This window comes from Carlito syrichta, unplaced genomic scaffold (genome assembly GCF_000164805.1).
Source record: "Carlito syrichta isolate Samal-C Ts95f unplaced genomic scaffold, Tarsius_syrichta-2.0.1 Scaffold303647, whole genome shotgun sequence".
Classification (NCBI taxonomy): Eukaryota; Metazoa; Chordata; class Mammalia; order Primates; family Tarsiidae; genus Carlito; species Carlito syrichta.
Window position 1 is genome coordinate 125,247 of NW_007247743.1, and position 16,905 is coordinate 142,151.

At 34.7% G+C, this 16,905-nt stretch overlaps 1 protein-coding gene across 1 annotated transcript in view; it reads right to left on the reverse strand.

Annotated features, from left to right (window-relative positions):
- The window catches only part of FAAH2 (fatty acid amide hydrolase 2), a 265,152-nt gene that overhangs the window by 119,199 nt on the left and 129,048 nt on the right, over positions 1-16,905 (reverse strand). The window contains exons 5-6 of the mRNA XM_008058911.2: positions 11,898-12,033; positions 9,887-10,004 (exon numbers count right to left, since the gene is read on the reverse strand). Of these exons, the coding sequence (XP_008057102.2) occupies positions 9,887-10,004; positions 11,898-12,033 (254 nt within the window). The remainder of the gene's footprint in view (positions 1-9,886; positions 10,005-11,897; positions 12,034-16,905) is intronic.

The window sequence follows — 16,905 nt, forward strand, 5'->3', positions numbered from 1 at the left end:
AAAAGACATGGAAGGACCTTAAATGTATATGTCAACGGAAGAAAAGCAAGTTTTAAAAGGTTACATAGTATGTATTCCAAATATATATGGGGGAACAAAATAAAAAACAATTTTTTGGAGTATAGGCTTCTTGCAGTACACTTGGAATTTATTCCCTGGATCAGTCAACTAAATTTTTTATTTAAAAGTTCTAAGAAGGTTGTATCATGATTTGTGGTAAAAACATCCTTAGTTTTGGCAAACAGGTGTTTACCTTATCTAAAAACAAAATCAACTAATAAAAAAGAAATTCAACAATACACAAAGACTTGGCATTCTTTATATAAAATGGGTAATGGAGAGCACAAACTTCAGAGGAACCAGATGAGTGCTGAGTTCCAGGCAACCCACCCCCTACTGTGATCCAGCTGTGGGACAAAGGGTGTGGTCAGAAAAGGAGGAGGAAGAAATCCAAAGAGATCAGTGCACCCTATCCCCCACTTTATTCAAATTTCAAAAACTACAAGAGACAGCAAAGCCTCCCATCCACCATGCTATTTCATAATAGAATAAATCCAGAGCCCAGATCAGGGAAGAAAACAAGTCTGAGCAAACGTCAGAAGGGAAAGCCACTCCCACTGACATTGAATACAGAACTAAAGAGAAAAACAAGAGATCTGTCACAAATGAGGAAAAGTCAAAGGAAGATCTCAGGCAATTTCAAGAAAAACTCCCAAAGAAAAACTCCCAAAAAATCACACCTTGATGTCCAAACAATGGAAGTCACCGAAGACTGTCCCCAGAATATAACAGGGATTAGGGAATGAATGAAAAGAGTAAATAAGACTCAAAAAAGTCAAGATGCAACACTGAAAGAACTTGTTAAAGGGATTTGGCAATAAAAAATTTCATCCAGGAAATAAGTAACAAGATGACAAGCATGGAAAACAGAATTAATCTAGCTGAAGAATCTCAGAACTTGAACACCAGAAGAGGGAATTAACCAGCTCTGTGAAAAAAAAAAAAAAAACAGAAAGAAGACTCAGAAAGAATGAACAAAGTCGACAAGAGATGTGTGATTATATCAAGAGGCCGAACCTATGTCTGATTGGTATCCCAGAAGAAGAAAAGGAAATTTAGAACAACTTGGAGCAAGTATTCAAACAAGTAATCCAAGAAAACTTTCCCCATCTCACCAGAGATGTGACCAGCCAAGCACAAGAGATACAGAGAACCCCCAAAAGACATCAAATGAGAAGCCCAACCCCTAGACACATAGTAATTCGCCTACACAAAGTAGGCACAAAAGAAAAAATCCCAAAAGCAACAAGAGAGAAAGGTCAGACTACCTACCAGGGAAACCCAATCAGAATAGCAGCAGACCTATCAGCAGAAACACTACAAGCAAGAAGGGACTGGAACCTATATTCAAAGTCTTCAAAGATAAACAATTTAAACTAAGAATATCTTATCCAGCCAAGCTCACCTTCAACAGTGATGGAGAATTAAAACCCTTCCCAGACATACAATCCCTAAGAGACTATGCAGCTTCCAGACCAGCTCTACAGGAGATACTTAAAAGGTATTAAGCACAAAGGAAAGAAGAAAAAGATTGACCACACACTCCCCAAGAGAACAGCAGAGCACAGAATCAGCAGAGAATAAAGCACAAGAAACTTGAAAACACACACATACATTAACTTCAAAGCCAAAAGAAAATAAGCAAACAAAGAAAAAACTTTATATGAACCTCATGACAGGGATAAACAATCATATTTCAATAATGAGCCTGAATGTGAATGGACTAAATGTACCACTGAAAAGACACAGAATGGCAAACTGGATAAGAAACCATGACCCAATTATTTGCCGCAACCAGGAGACGCATCTCACTTCAAGGGACACCCACAGACTCAAAGTTAAAGGTTGGAAAATGAGTTTCCAGGCAAATGGATCACAGAAGAAGGCAGGAGTTGCAATCTTAATATCAGACAAAACAACCTTTAAGCTATCAAAAATTAAAAAGATGCAAAAGGATACTAAATAATGATAAAAGTTTCAATCCATCAATGAGAAATATCATGCTAAGCATATAGGCACCCAACACAGAAGCACCAGTATTTATAAAACAACTACTAAATAAACTAATAAAAGATATTGACTCTAACACTATTTTAGCAGGGGGCTTGACTACCCCACTGACAGGCCTGGATAAATCACTGAAGTGAAAAATCAACAAGGAGTTCCAGAATCTAAACTTGACACTCGACCAAGTGTACTTAATAGATACTTACAGATTTTTCCACCCAAAAACCATAGAATATACTTTATTCATCACCACATGGAAGACACTCCAAGATTGATCACATCCTTAGCCATAAAACAAGCATAAACAAATTTCATAAGGTTGAAATATTGCCATGCAACTTCTCAGATCACAGTGGAATAAAAATAACTATCAACGCCACCATTTCCCCAAAACCCACAAAGACATGGACACTAAATAGCAAGATGCTGAACAACTACTGGGTCAACAGTGAAATCAGAGCAGAAACTGAAAGATTCCTGGAAACAAATGAAAATGAAGAAACATCTTACCAAAACCTCTGGGATACCCTGAAAACAGTTCTAAGAGGGGAATTTATATCTCTGCAAGCACACATCAAGAAAACGGAAAGATCAGAAGTTGAGAGCCTAACAAATCACCTTAGGGAGTTGGAAAGAGAAGAACATCAAAACCCCAACTTTAGCAAAAGAATCCAAATCACCAAAATAAGAGCCCAAATATGGAATATAGAAGAAAAAAATATCATAAAAAACATCAACCAAAAAAAAGGCTTATTTTTTGAAAGAATTAACAAGATTGATGGGCCCCGAGCCAGAATGACCAAGAAAAAGAGAGAAAAATCCCAAATAAAAACAATCAGAAATACAAAAGTTCAAATCGCAACAGATCCTGAAGAAATACAAAACATTATCAGACATTATTATGTACACCAGTATGGAAACAAACTTGATAACCTAAATGAAAGGGAGGACTTTCTGACATCACACAACCTACCCAGGTTGAAACAAGAAGACATTGAGACACTAAATAGACCAATAACAACCCAGAAAATTGACTGTCATACAAAAACTATTTACCAAAAACATCCCTGGACCGGAAGGCTTTTCAGCAGAATTCTACAGAACGTACAAGGAGGAGCTGATACCAATCCTACTGAAAGTATTCCAGGCAATTAAGAAAGATGGAATTCTCCCCAAATCATTTTACGAAGCTAACATTACACTAATGCCCAAACCGGGTAAAGATCCAACAAAGAGAACTACAGGCCAATATCCTTTATGAACATAGAAGCAAAAATCCTCCACCAGATTCTAGGAAATAGGATCCAAAACACATCTCAAAAATCATCTACCATCATCAAGTGAGCTTCATCCCCAGGATGCAGGGCTGCTTCAACATTCGGAAAACCATAAATTTCATTAAATACATCAACAGATGTAAAAACAAGAAACCCATGATTATCTCATTAGATCAGAAAAAGCTTTTGATAAAATCCAGCATCCCTTCTTGATAAAAACCCTCAAACCTGTAGTTATAGAAGGAACATACCTCAAAATAGTAAGTGCCATCTATGATAAACCCGCAGCTAACATGTTGCTAAATGGACAGAAGCTGGAAACATTTCCCCTGAAAACTGGAAGAAGACAAGGCTGCCCACTCTCACCCCTCTTGTTCAAGTCCTAGCTCAGGCAATTAGACAAGAGAAGAAAATCAGGAATATCCAAATAGGAAAAGAGGAAGTCAGGTTATTCCTCTTTGCTGATGATATGATCCTATATCTTGAAAATTCAGGAGAATCTGTCAAAAACCTGCTTGCACTGATAAAGGACTTTGGCAAAGTCTTGGGGTACAAAATAAACATGCAAAAAACAGTTGCATTCCTATACACTTACAACAAGCAGGCAGAGACCCAAATAAAAAGCACAATCCCATTCACAATAACTACCAAAAAACTGAAATACCTCAGCATCTTCCTAACCAGAGAAATGAAAGACCATTACAATGAGAACTACAAAACACTGCTCAAAGAAATCCAAGAAGACACAAACAAATGGAAAAATATTCTATGCTCATGGATAGGAAGAATCAACATTGTTAAAATGCCCATGCTACCAAAGGCAATCTACAGATTCAATGTAATACTCATTAAGTTACCAACATCACTGTTCGCCGACCTGGAAATGACAATACAGAAATTCATATGGAAACATAAATGACTGTGAATAACCAAAACAATCCTAGACTTCAAACCTTACTATAAGGTTACAGTAATCAAAACAGCCTGATATTGGTACAAGAACATGTACATAGACCAATGGAACAGGATAGAGATACCAGAAGCAAAGCCTCAATTCCTCAACCAACTCATCTTTGACAAAGCCTCCACCAACAGCCACTGGGGAGATGAGAACCTATTCAGTAAATGGTGCTGAAAAAACTGGCTGACTACATGCAGAAGATAGAAATAGGACCCATACCTATCACCATACACAAAAATTGACTCTAGATGAATCAAAGTCCTAAATGTAAAACCTCAAACTATAAGAATCTTAGAAAATGAAGGAGACACCCTTATGGAAATTGGAACTGGCCAGCAATTCCTATTCAGAACCCTAAAGGCCAATACTTTAAAAACTAAGATAGACAAGTGGGACCTCATCAAACTAACGAGCGTCTGCAAAGCTAAAGAAACCATCAAGAGAGCAGGGAGACAGCACACAGAATGGGAAAAAATATTTGCCTAACATTTAGGATCTAAAAGGAACTCAAACATACTGAAAGGAAAAAAACAAAAAGCCCCTTTAAAAAATGGGCTAAAGACATGAATAGACACTTCTCAGAAGATATACAGGCAGCCAACAGACCCTTGAAAAAGTGCTCAGCCTCTGTCATCATCAGAGAAAAGCAAATCAAAACCACATTGAGATACCACCTAACCTCAGTAAGAATGGTCATCATTCATAAAACAAACAACAAGAGTTGCTGGAGAGGATGTGGAGAAAAAGGAATGCTTCTACACTGCTGGTGTGATTGTAAACTAGTGCAACCTTTTTGGAAGACAGTGTGGCGATTTCTGAAAGAACTAGAAATTGACCTTTCATATGATCCAGCAATTCCCCTATTGGGAATATATCCAGAGGAACACAAATAATTCTACAAAAAAGATACCTGCACACGTATGTCTGTTGCAGCGGTATTCACAATAGCAAAAACATGAAACCAACCATGTTGCCCATGAAAGTGAACTGAACAAAGAAAATGTGGTACATATATACAATGGAATATTATGCAGCCATAAAGAACGACAAATATATGGACTTTGCAGCAACTTGGATGGATATGGAGTCGATCATACTCAGTGATCTATCACAAAAACAACGAACAGAGTACCATATTTTCTCACTCATAAATGGACCTTGAACAATATAATGCTATAAGAAAGCGATTGGTAGTAGTGGGAAACTGTCATGTCAACATACAATGTTGGTGAGGATGTAAGCTAGTTCAGTCTCTATGGAAAACAGTGTGGCAATTTCCAAAAGAACTAAAAATTGAGCTTCTATATGCTCCAACAATCTCTCTCTTGGGAATATACCTGGAGGAATATAAATTGCTCTGCCAAAAAACACCTTCACACGCATGATTATTGATGCACTATTCACAATAGCAAGCACATGGGACCAACCCTGCTTCCTATCAAAAGTGGACTGGATAATTTATACTATATTAAATTAAATTAAATTAAATTATATTATATTATATTATACATATACATGATGGAGTTTTATGCAGTCATAAAGAAAAAATTCATGGCTTTCACTGCAACTTGGATGCCACTGGAGACCATCATACTAAGTGAGCTATCACAGAAACAAAGAACTGAATACCACATGTTCTCACTCATAAGTGGGCCCTGAACACTAATCACATTAGCACAAGTGTGAGATTGGAAGTTGCTGGGAACTGCTAGAGGAGGGAGGGAGGAGAAGAATGGGGTGAACGTGACAATACAAAGAGTACCTGGTCGACTATCAGGAAAAGCGAGGGCTACCTAGAAGCCCAAGCTTCACTGCATGTAGCCAACTTATGTAGTAAATTTTCACTTGTATTCCACAATTCTGCATTAAATAAATAAATACACTTTTTAAAAGTTATTATTTCTCCTTAGCTTTTTATTCTGGCAAAAGAAGATTAATATATTTTTATCAACTTCCACAGTAAATATTACCAATTTGATTTTAGTTGCTATAAAATACTGCCTGGCTCAAAACATGGTATCTTTCTATCAGTAGCTTGAACAAAGTAGAGGTGGTGAACATCCTTACTCCATCATATAACAATGTCTCTTCATTGTCCTCTTGCCTCCTCAGATACACACACCACTCAGTCTGATATTCCTCCCCTTCCTTCTTTTCAGAAAATAAACAGAAACTGAATATATATATATATATATATATATATATATATAAATTAATTCAAACAATAACAGATTACTCCACAGAACAGCATGCCAGTTACTGCTTCTGAAACATCTTTGTGACTGTGATGTCATTTAGTCATGTGCCTGGGAACATTATAAAATAAAGATTGAAATCACTGATTGTATAGGCTACGGGGCATAACAACCAACAATCCAATCTATAAAATTAGATTTATCTTTACTTTCAAAACTCATTTTAGTACTCAGTAAACTTTTATAGTTTTTCTCAGGTAAATCCAATATATTTACTTTTAAAGACTGTAGATATTTTGTGAGATTTTATGCTCATTTTTTTCTTTCTCCATTCTGCTTTCTAATTGGTTATTGCTGAAAGATATGTTAGCTATAATTTTGCTCATATACATCTTACATCCTATTTTTTGTTAAACTCATTTACTTTAAGAGATGTTTAACAGCATTCCCTGAGTTTTGTAGGAATATATTTATATCTTAATCTGTAAATAATTATCAGTTTGTCTTTAGTCATAGTTATACCTCCTATTTCTAAGTTCTCTTTGTGATACCATTTATAAATTATAATAGAAATAGCATGCTTGTCTTATCACAGATTTTAAAGATATTTCCTCTAGATTTTATGTATATACAATTAAAAAGTACAGTTAGTATGGTAAAATCAAGTTTTTGATCAGAAATAAACACCTGAATTTTATAAAATGCTTTCTGAAAAATATTGAAGTGATAGTTTCTCTTATTGAAACAACTGGTAAGATATACTACAGTATTGTAGATTCTTGCCTTTTATAAACCCAACTTTACTAGAAGCTGTTCTAAAATAATACACTGTAAAATGAAACTCCTGAATGGGTTTACAAATATTTCAACCCTCCTCTTCTATAACATGTGGCTGTTTTAAAATGTTATTTCAATCTGAACTGTCCCATGGTGGCTCTTCCTGCTAGCTGATGCTGGTAGTCGATGAAGTCTACATCATTTTTACTTCCAGCACTCCAGAGAGTATCTTAATAATTCACATTGAGACTCCCAGTTAATATTAGTAGTAAAAAAATTTAGTGAAAATATGGTAAAGAAAATTATTTGGGAGAAGAATATTAAAAAGTCCAGACAATTTGGTAATAAAGATAGAAAAATTATTACATTTTTTCCTTAAGTTACTGTTTAAGAAGGGAAGTCATTTTGCTATGAGAGCAACTTAGATAGGCAGAGTCAGGAATCAATTGATTCTGTGACTAATTTACATCTATACACTCACTTTTTTCTCCTCCTTTCTTCTGCTTCTGGCTTTATAATTTTGCATTTACCCTCTAACCTCACAGAAAAGTACCAATTTGCTTCGCCACAAGCATTCTATGGCTTATCAACCCAATACATCAAATAATAGTGTCTCAAATTCTCATAATTTGTTTTTCATTAATTATTTTTAAAGATTAACATTTTAGGGCAACCCTCTTTTGGGTCCCCCCCACTTGGGAGCTCTTCTGTCTTAATTAACTTCTGCCTTCTCACAAAAAAAGACAAAAACATTTTAATGTTTCCATTATTCACTTATATATCTTCTTTTATTATTTACCTTTTTCCTTTTCCTATGTCTTTGATGGTATTTCTTTTATCATGGGTCATAGATTATATAAGATAAATAATTCTCTATTCTTTTTATTGACAATATTTTCTGTAATTTATTTATTTCTAGTGTTACTGATGAAGATATGTGAAGGTATCTTAAAATCTGCAAAAAAGTAACATTAAAAAGTTTATTTCTATGTTTATAATTTACTATGTTGATCTCATTTATCTCTTTTCCCACTAAATGTTAAAAAAATAAACATTTTTATGTGCCTAACCCTGAATTGTATCCCACACCTTTAAAATAAAAAGAATAAACATTAAATGGGTTTTTACTTGAATTACATTTTACCTATAAGTTTTAAAATCATGTATACTTTTATAGCATTGTCTTCAAATCTAGTAACACAGTAAGGCATCCACATATGCTATGGTTTAAATGCATCCCTTCCAGAACTTAGGTGTTGCCAATGCAATAGGATTAAGAAGTGGAGCCTTAAAAGGGTAATTTAAGTTACGAAGGCTGCCCCCCTGGATATTGAGATTAAGAATATTTTTTTAAAGGCTTCATGCAGCATCAGCAAGCTGTCTCTTCAATCCTTCTGCCATTTTCTTCCCCTCTGGAGAATGCAGCCAGAGGGCCTTCATCAGTCACTGACTCTACTAAGACCTTGATCATAACTGTGAGAAATAAATGGCTATTCTTTATAAGTTACTCAGTCTCAAGTATTTTGTCATAGTGACACAAAACAGAGACAAAAATATTAAAGCCATCTTTCATAGCACAAACATTTATAATTGTCTTTAGTTTTCACACGTTTTGGCTGATTCATAGGTCTTGCAAATCAATTTCTACCAGTTGTTTTCAATCTAGCATGATTATGAACTGGGGTTTATTTAACTTTCATTAAGACACTTTACTAACTCTTCCTGTAAATTTCTACATGGATTCTCTTGAGGATTGAGATATACATTTCCATTGTTTCCAAATAATCATCTGTACCTTTTTAAAATAGTGTCCCATGTTAATGCAATGTAGCTTTTTTAAAAGTGCTTTTAAAATTGAATAAGGCTCTTCCCTTTATTACTCTTCTTTTTCAAATACATTTTTGCTTTTAAAAAGAAAAATTTGTTTGATTATTTTATCTGAGCATAAAAGTATTAAAAGTAAACATTAGAATAATATTATTATTTGTATAATACTATTTCAACCATGTAAAATTTACATCTACATATGGACTGAAGAACCGCTAAAAATAAATATGCCAAATTATTAATAACAATTACTGCTAAGCAATTTATTTCTTTGCTTTATCATACTTTACTCTCAAAGTACTCTTTTTAATTACTCAAAAATAAAATAACTATATTAACTACGAGACAAGCCTGGTGGCTCATATCTGTAATCTCAGCATTTGGGGAAGTTGAAGTGGCAAGACTGCTTGAGCCCAGTAGTTTGGGAGACTGAAGAGAAAGAATTGCTTGAGCCCAGGAGTCCGAGGGTGTGGTGAGCTACAATCATGCCACTGCACTCCAGTCTGGGAAACAGAATGAGACTCTACCTCAAATAGATGATAGATAGATAGATAGATAGATAGATAGATAGATAGATAGATAGATAGATAGATAAAATGTAACATAGTATAAATAAAATAACCATGGAAAACCACACCAAAAATTACATAATACAACTGTTACAGTTACCATAATTCTATATGCTGACATAGAAATATTTGGCAGAGACTAAAGGGAAAATGTCAAAGTGGCATCTCTTTGACTGAATATAATTCTATTAAAAAGATATTATTTAAAATTACCTTTTTCTGAGTCAGAATGAGATCTTGGTCCACCTTTGACATTAAAATTGAGCCTCCATCATGTTCCATCCAGTAAAATTTTAAGTCCTTTAAATTTACCTTTGCATCCAGTTTTAATCTGTGAAGAATTAAAAAGAAATTGATGTCAGGAAGTTATTTATATATGCTTGCTAGTTCAATCAAAATATTTGAGTTTCAGCTTTAATAAAGGTTTTTTGCTTCGTTTTGTTTTGTTTGTCCCCTAGCACTGTGTGTTAGAAACAGTGCTATGCCTTTAGAATTTACATTTGCATTCAAGAATATTACTAGAGCCACAGAGGAAAGAACAACTTGAAATGGGTCAAGATTGGAGGTGGAATAACGAGTAATAAGTCTGTGGTAGTAGTCCAGGTGAGAAATGGTTGTAGACTGAACTAAGATTGTGACCATGGTGTTGGAGAGAAATGTAAATATGTAAGAAATAATTAGAAGGTAGTTCTAATAGGACTTAGTATTGCACAGAGGTTAGAAGTGAGAGAGATGGAAAAATTAAGCTTTAACAACTGAGTTGACTGTAGCCCAGTTACTGAAAGGGGGCAAGAATAGAGGTAGTGAATTAGGTTTGTGCGACATGAAAGAAAAATGAGATCTGTATCAAACATACTGATTTTCAGATGTCTAAGATGGCCAGTATGTCAGTGAATACATCGTCCTGCAGTTTAGGTTAGAAGATTGAGCTAGAGATAAAGATTTGGACATCAATTGAAGTGGGAAATGTAGATAAAGTCATTCTGAGAGAATGCGCACAAAAAGAAGGGGGAAGTAAATCAAGTCTCTCTAAAGTATCAATACATAAGGAATGGACAGAAGAAGAGGCAGCAAGGAAGATGAAAAGAGAAAGGAGCTATATTTTTAAAATGTGAATCTAAAAAGCCAAAGACAGAGATTGTTTCAATAAAGAAAGAGTAGTCATTGTAGTCACCTATTATAATAAGATCATGAATGATGAGAATTGAAAAGTAGTCATTATTCTTAGCAAAAACAAATAATCAAAGACCTTGACAAGAACTACTTCAGTGCGAAAAACAGTCTACAGTGGTTTGATATTTGGCAGGACAATGTGGGAATTTAGACTCAATTAGTATAAATAATTTCTACAAAAATTTAGCAATGAAGGCAAAAAGGAGCATAGAGTAGTACGTTAAGGGGATGTGAGACTGAGAAACAGTTTTATCTCTTTTAAGAGTAAGAGATACTTAGGCATGTTTAATAATAAATATGAGAGAGAGAGAGGGAGGGAGAGAGAGAGGTTGAAGTCATAGTAAGGTAAGACAGGTAATAAAAAAATTTCTAAAAGAGTAAGAGAATATAAGATTCAGAGTATAGGTGAAAATATCATATGCAAAGCAAAAGAAAAGACATTTTCTTCAGTTTAAGGGAAGAAAATAAAAGAATGAATGGGTGGAAATCTAGGAAGTTTGATGATAAGAAATTGAAGTACGTCCCAGACATATTTCATTTTCTTGGTGAGATGAGATGTGGGATTATTTACTTGAGTGTAAAGGAGAAGAAGAGATCAAAGGTTTGCTGGAAATTAAAATAGATTGAAATTACTGCTATAGAAAATGTGATAAACAGCTGTTTATGGAAACAGATTTCCAGGCATCACTGATGGTCCAGGTGAGATTGGAAAATATGTATATGGTGACAAATGACAGAAAAACCAGAAAGGCTCAATTTAAAGTGAGATCCGTCTTTATACTCAAATTGACAAATAAACAACAAAAAGATAAACTATTTCCATCTCAAAATAAAGCCTCTCTTTGCTTGTGTTTTCTTAGTAAAATATTTTTACATAGCATCTTCCCAATTTGTGAAGCATGATATCCATTTATGTAAAAGCTCAATCATTAAAAAGTCTAATAATTCTTTGTTTGAGGACTGAAAGTTTACCTCTAGGACACTAAGAAATAAAGAGAGAATGGTTGTCAGGACAAGAGGCAGAGTAAATAAAGGAGAAAAAGGAACATACTTTTTGATCCCCGATCCTGCCATGACCTTCAGCATAGGGGTCAGATCTTCAGCATAGCGGCACATTGGACCAGTGCATTGAAACAGTTCCTGGGCTCCCCCAGCCATGGGAAACTGACCCTTGTTGGGAACTACACCTGAAAAGTCAGACAGATTAGCTGACCAAACTAAGACATAACCCTTCCATGTTGTACTTCATCATGGTGTTTAATCTATTTTACATATCTTTCTCCTGTTTAAAATTATTTAGTCTTCTTATTTCTTATTGTAGTATTCACAATTTTGCTTGCTCTTCTAAAAGTACAAAAGTACATCTTTTTCCTAATAAAGTCTAATGAAGAACTCTAAAATAAAACAGGCAAAAACAGAGCTGTTCTGATGAGAACAGAGACTCCTCTCTTTCTGGAAATGGATGCAGAGCGTTGATGGGTGCAGGGCTAGATAGAATACAAACAGAAATTTTCTGGCCTTGAGCACAGAGTCTAAAATTCCTTTAGCTTGTATACATAACTCTGCAAACTGGCACCTAAACAGAACCCATAAAAAAAGTGTTTGCAATTTTGCACAAATACTCAGCCATTTTAATGTCTCTTCATGGCTTTCTGAATGCAATGTCCTTTGTCTGTAATCTATTTTACAACATAATATGGCAGACAGATAATTACTCATATTCCAAGACTTAGATAAAGTGAAACTATTAAGCCTTTTTTGACCAAACACAATTTCTAAGAAAAACCCACCAGTCCCTCCTCTGGACTCTACAGTATTAAGTCCAACAATCTATTTTAGCTTCAGTAGCAGATAATGCATTGTGTTTGTTTACATGGCTGTCTCCCCATATACTAAAGAAAATCAACATACTTAATATATGATTTGTGAAGATTAATATAATTGATAAGCATGTAACAAGACATCAAGAATAAGAAAGAAGAATCACAAATGACCAGACTCAGGAAAGAAAAAGCAATACTATGACAGATCTTACAGATACAGTACAGACCCATAACTATTTAAAAGCCATAGTAGATATAGACACAAAAATAGACAATGAAGCTAATGGAAGAAAATAAACTCCAGAGCCAGTTGCACACATGTTACTGTCACTTCATTTACAATAAAGATGGTACTACAATTCAGTGAAAATAATGTAATATTTACAATATAAAGGGTTGAAAGAATTGAATTTCCATATAGAAAAACAGTACCTTTCAACCTTAACTCCCACTATACACAAAAGTCTGTTTTTAATATTTTGTAAACCTAAATGTTAAGGCAAATCAATAAGGCTTCTGAAAAAATAAAAGAAAAAGAATATCTAGGGTCAGGCATGGTGTTCATGCCTGTAATTCTAGCACTTTGAGGCCAAAGCTGGAGGATTACTTGAGTTCAGGAGATAGAGACCAGCCTGGGTAACACAGTGTAATCCTGTCTCTTTAAAAAATTTAAAATTTGTCAGGTGCAGGCCTCTAGTCCTAGCTACTCAGGAGGCTGAGAAGAGAGGATCACTTGAGCCTAGGAGTTTCAGGTTGCAGTGAGCTGTGATTATGCTATAGTCTGGAAAATAGAGTGAGACCCTGACTCAAAAAAAAAAAAGAAGAATATTTTCATGGCTTTGGATGGGCAAAGATTACTTAAACAGAACACATAAAATATGAATTAACCAATAAGAAATTAACTACCTAATAAAAAGTGATCAAAAGATGTTATCAAGTTTTTCACCAAACAGAAATCCAAATGGCCAATAGATAAAAGAAAATATAATCAATGTCATTGGTAATTCAGTTAAATTAAAATTAAAATCAAAATGAGATACAACTGCACAACACCAGACAAGCAAAACATTATTGTCTAAAAATAATAAATGTTACTTAGAAAGTGAAGCACACTTTGGGGGGCAGAGGCGAGAGGACTGCCTGAGCCTGCGGGTTTGAGACCAGCTTGAGCAACATGGTGAGGTCTCGTCTCTACTATAAATTTTAAAAAATTACAAAGTCCATATGTTTGTCCTTCTTTATGGCTGCATGATATTCCATTGTGTATATGTACCATATTTGTTTTCATCCAGTCCAGCTTCAAAGGGCAACATGGTTGGTTCCATGTTTTTGCTACTGTAAATAGACAGAACAGGGTATCACATGTTCTCACTCATGAGTGGACCTTGAACAATTATAATGCCATAAGCAAGTGTTTGGCAGTAGTGGGAAACTGTCAGGGGTGGGGTTATGGGATTTGAAGTTGAGAGAAACAGCTGGGGAAGGAGGGGCATACCTCATTAATAAGGGTACCTGCATAATCAACGTTTGTATACCTAATCCTGAATTTTACCCCACATCTTTATAATAAAACAATAAAAAAATTAGCCAGAGGTAGCAGTGCATGCCTGTAGTTCCAGATACTTGGAAGGCTGAAAATTAGGGATTGCCAGAGCCAGCAGATCAATGCTGGGGTGGCCATGAGCATGCCACTGTACTCCAGTCTGGGCGATGGAGTGAGACTCCAACTCAAAACAGAAAGTGAAGTAATAGGAACTCTAGATGATATCACAAATGATTTGATATAATCTAGGAAAGCTGAACAAATGGATACATTGTGACATAACTATTTCACATTTAAGAACAATTATTTCCAATGCACACAAAGAAACAGGCCTAAGAATCCTCATGGAAACTGGTTATAAGCACAATAATCCAAATGTCTATCAACAATAGATTAGATGAAAATGTTGTTATCAAAATGACAGAATAGAAGATTTCGACTGTAACCCTTCTGCAGATGCACCAATTTTGACAACAACCAACAGGTGGGTGTCTAGGAGCTCAGTAAAGTTCCAACACATCATTAAAGCAAAAAAAAAAAAAAAAATCTAAGAATAGATGCATTGAAGGAAGTAGGAAAAACAGTTACATTTTATTCATGCCAATCCTCCCTCAAAATGGCATATCACAGTTTATAGAGAGACCCTCTTGGACTGCAAATCTCCTACGATGAAAAGCAAGAGCATGAGCATGGTGATTGTTTAGCTCCCCTATGAATATTAAATGCAGTTCAAGAACCCCACTTCTTTTTTGCCTCAGCAAGATAATTGACCTGATCAGCACACCTCAGTGGTTGAGAGAGGCTGCGAACAAGAAATAGAACTTCAGACTTTACTAACCACTCTGTGGATTCCATCAGGAAGCTTACCTACAACTGCTTGGGACCATTCACCTAAAGACCTCCCTCAACAGGGAATTGTAATATATCTTTAAGATCTTGGGCTCAATTCTTTTGAATAAATACTCAGAAGTGGAACTGCTTAATCTTATGGTAGTTGTAGGTTTTAAATTTTTGAGAAACCTGTATACTATTTTTCATGGTTGCTTCATAAGTTTGCATTCTCAGCAACAACGTACAAGAATTCAACAAGAGAGCCAAGACAAACATTGGGGGAAAGGATAATCTTGTCAACAAATGGGACAGTAGAAAGGGTTTCAATTTCTACACATACCTGCCAACACCTGTGTGTGCGTGTGTGTGTGTGTGTGTGTGTGTGTGTTTCCTAACAGATTTGAGGGGAAATACCATTGTGATTGTTATTTGCATTTTTTTAGTGGTTAGTGATGGAGAGCATCTTTTCATGCACTTGGCCATTTGTATGCCTTTTTTGAAAAAAAAGATCTATTCAAATATTTTGCTCATTTTTAAACAGGTTGTTAAGCTTTTATTACTATTAAATTGTAGAAGTTGAGTTATTGAGTTGAGTTATAGGTGTTTACTGAGTCATGGAAGAAACTAACTCTTTATCTAATATATAGTTTGCAAATTTTTCCTCTTTTTCAGTAGGTTAGTTTTGGTATGCAGACGCTTTTATTAGTTTGATATAGTCTCATTTGCTTATTTTTGCTTTGACTGCCTATGCTTTTGGTGTCAAATTTCTAAAGTCATTGTCACAATAAATGCCCTTGAAGTGTAAGTTCAGATCCTGTGTTTATATCAGTAATGTATTTTGAGTTGATTTTTGTGTATGATGTAGGATAAGGGGCCAATTTCATTCTTTTACATGTAGATATCTAGTTTACCAGTCCCATTTATTGACAAGATTATTCTTTCCCCCAATGTTTGTTCTTGGCTCTCTTGTTGAAATTCAGTTCACTGTATTTGCATAGATTTATTTGGGGATCTCTATTTGTTCCACTGGGCTAAACGTTTGGCTTTATGCTAGTACTATACTGTGTAAGTTACTGTAACATTGGAATATATTTTGAAATCAGAAAGTGTGATGTGTCTGTCTTTGTTCCTTCTTAGAATTTTCTTTTTGGCAACTTCGTGTCCTATAGCTTCATATGCATCTTAGAATTATTTTGGTTTTTTTTTTCTATTCTTGTTTTTTTTTAAAAAAGCCTTTGGGATTTTGATAGGGATTACATTGAATGTGTATATAACTTTGGGTAGTATAGAAACTTAGAAAATATTATGTTTCCCAATCTGTGAGCATAAAATGTGCTTTTCCATTTATTTTGTCTTTGTTCATTTTTTTCTGTTATTTATTTAATCAATGCTTTGTAGTTTTCAGTATATAAATCTTTCACCACCTTAGTTAAGTATATTCCTAAATAGTTTATTATTCTTGATACTATTATAAATAGGATTGTTTTTCTAATTTTTCTTTTCAGATAGTTCATTGTTCATGTACAGACATGCAAATAATTGTTTATATTGGTTTTGTATTCTAATAATTTGCTGAACTCATTTATTAATTATAACAAATTTACTAGAGTCTCTAAGGATTTCTATATAAGATCATATCATCTGTTAGGGAAAATATTACTTTTTCTTTTCTGATGTGGATGCCTTTTAGTTCTATTGATAGCTTAATTTATCTAGCCAGGACTTCTAGCACTATGTTCAAGTGAATTGTCAAGCTTTTTCTGGGGCAGCATCCCCTCTTGGTTTGTGCAATCTCTTAATTTAAGAGATATGGAAACTGGGCTCGGTGGCTCAGCCTGTAATCCCGCGCCTTTGGGAGGCTG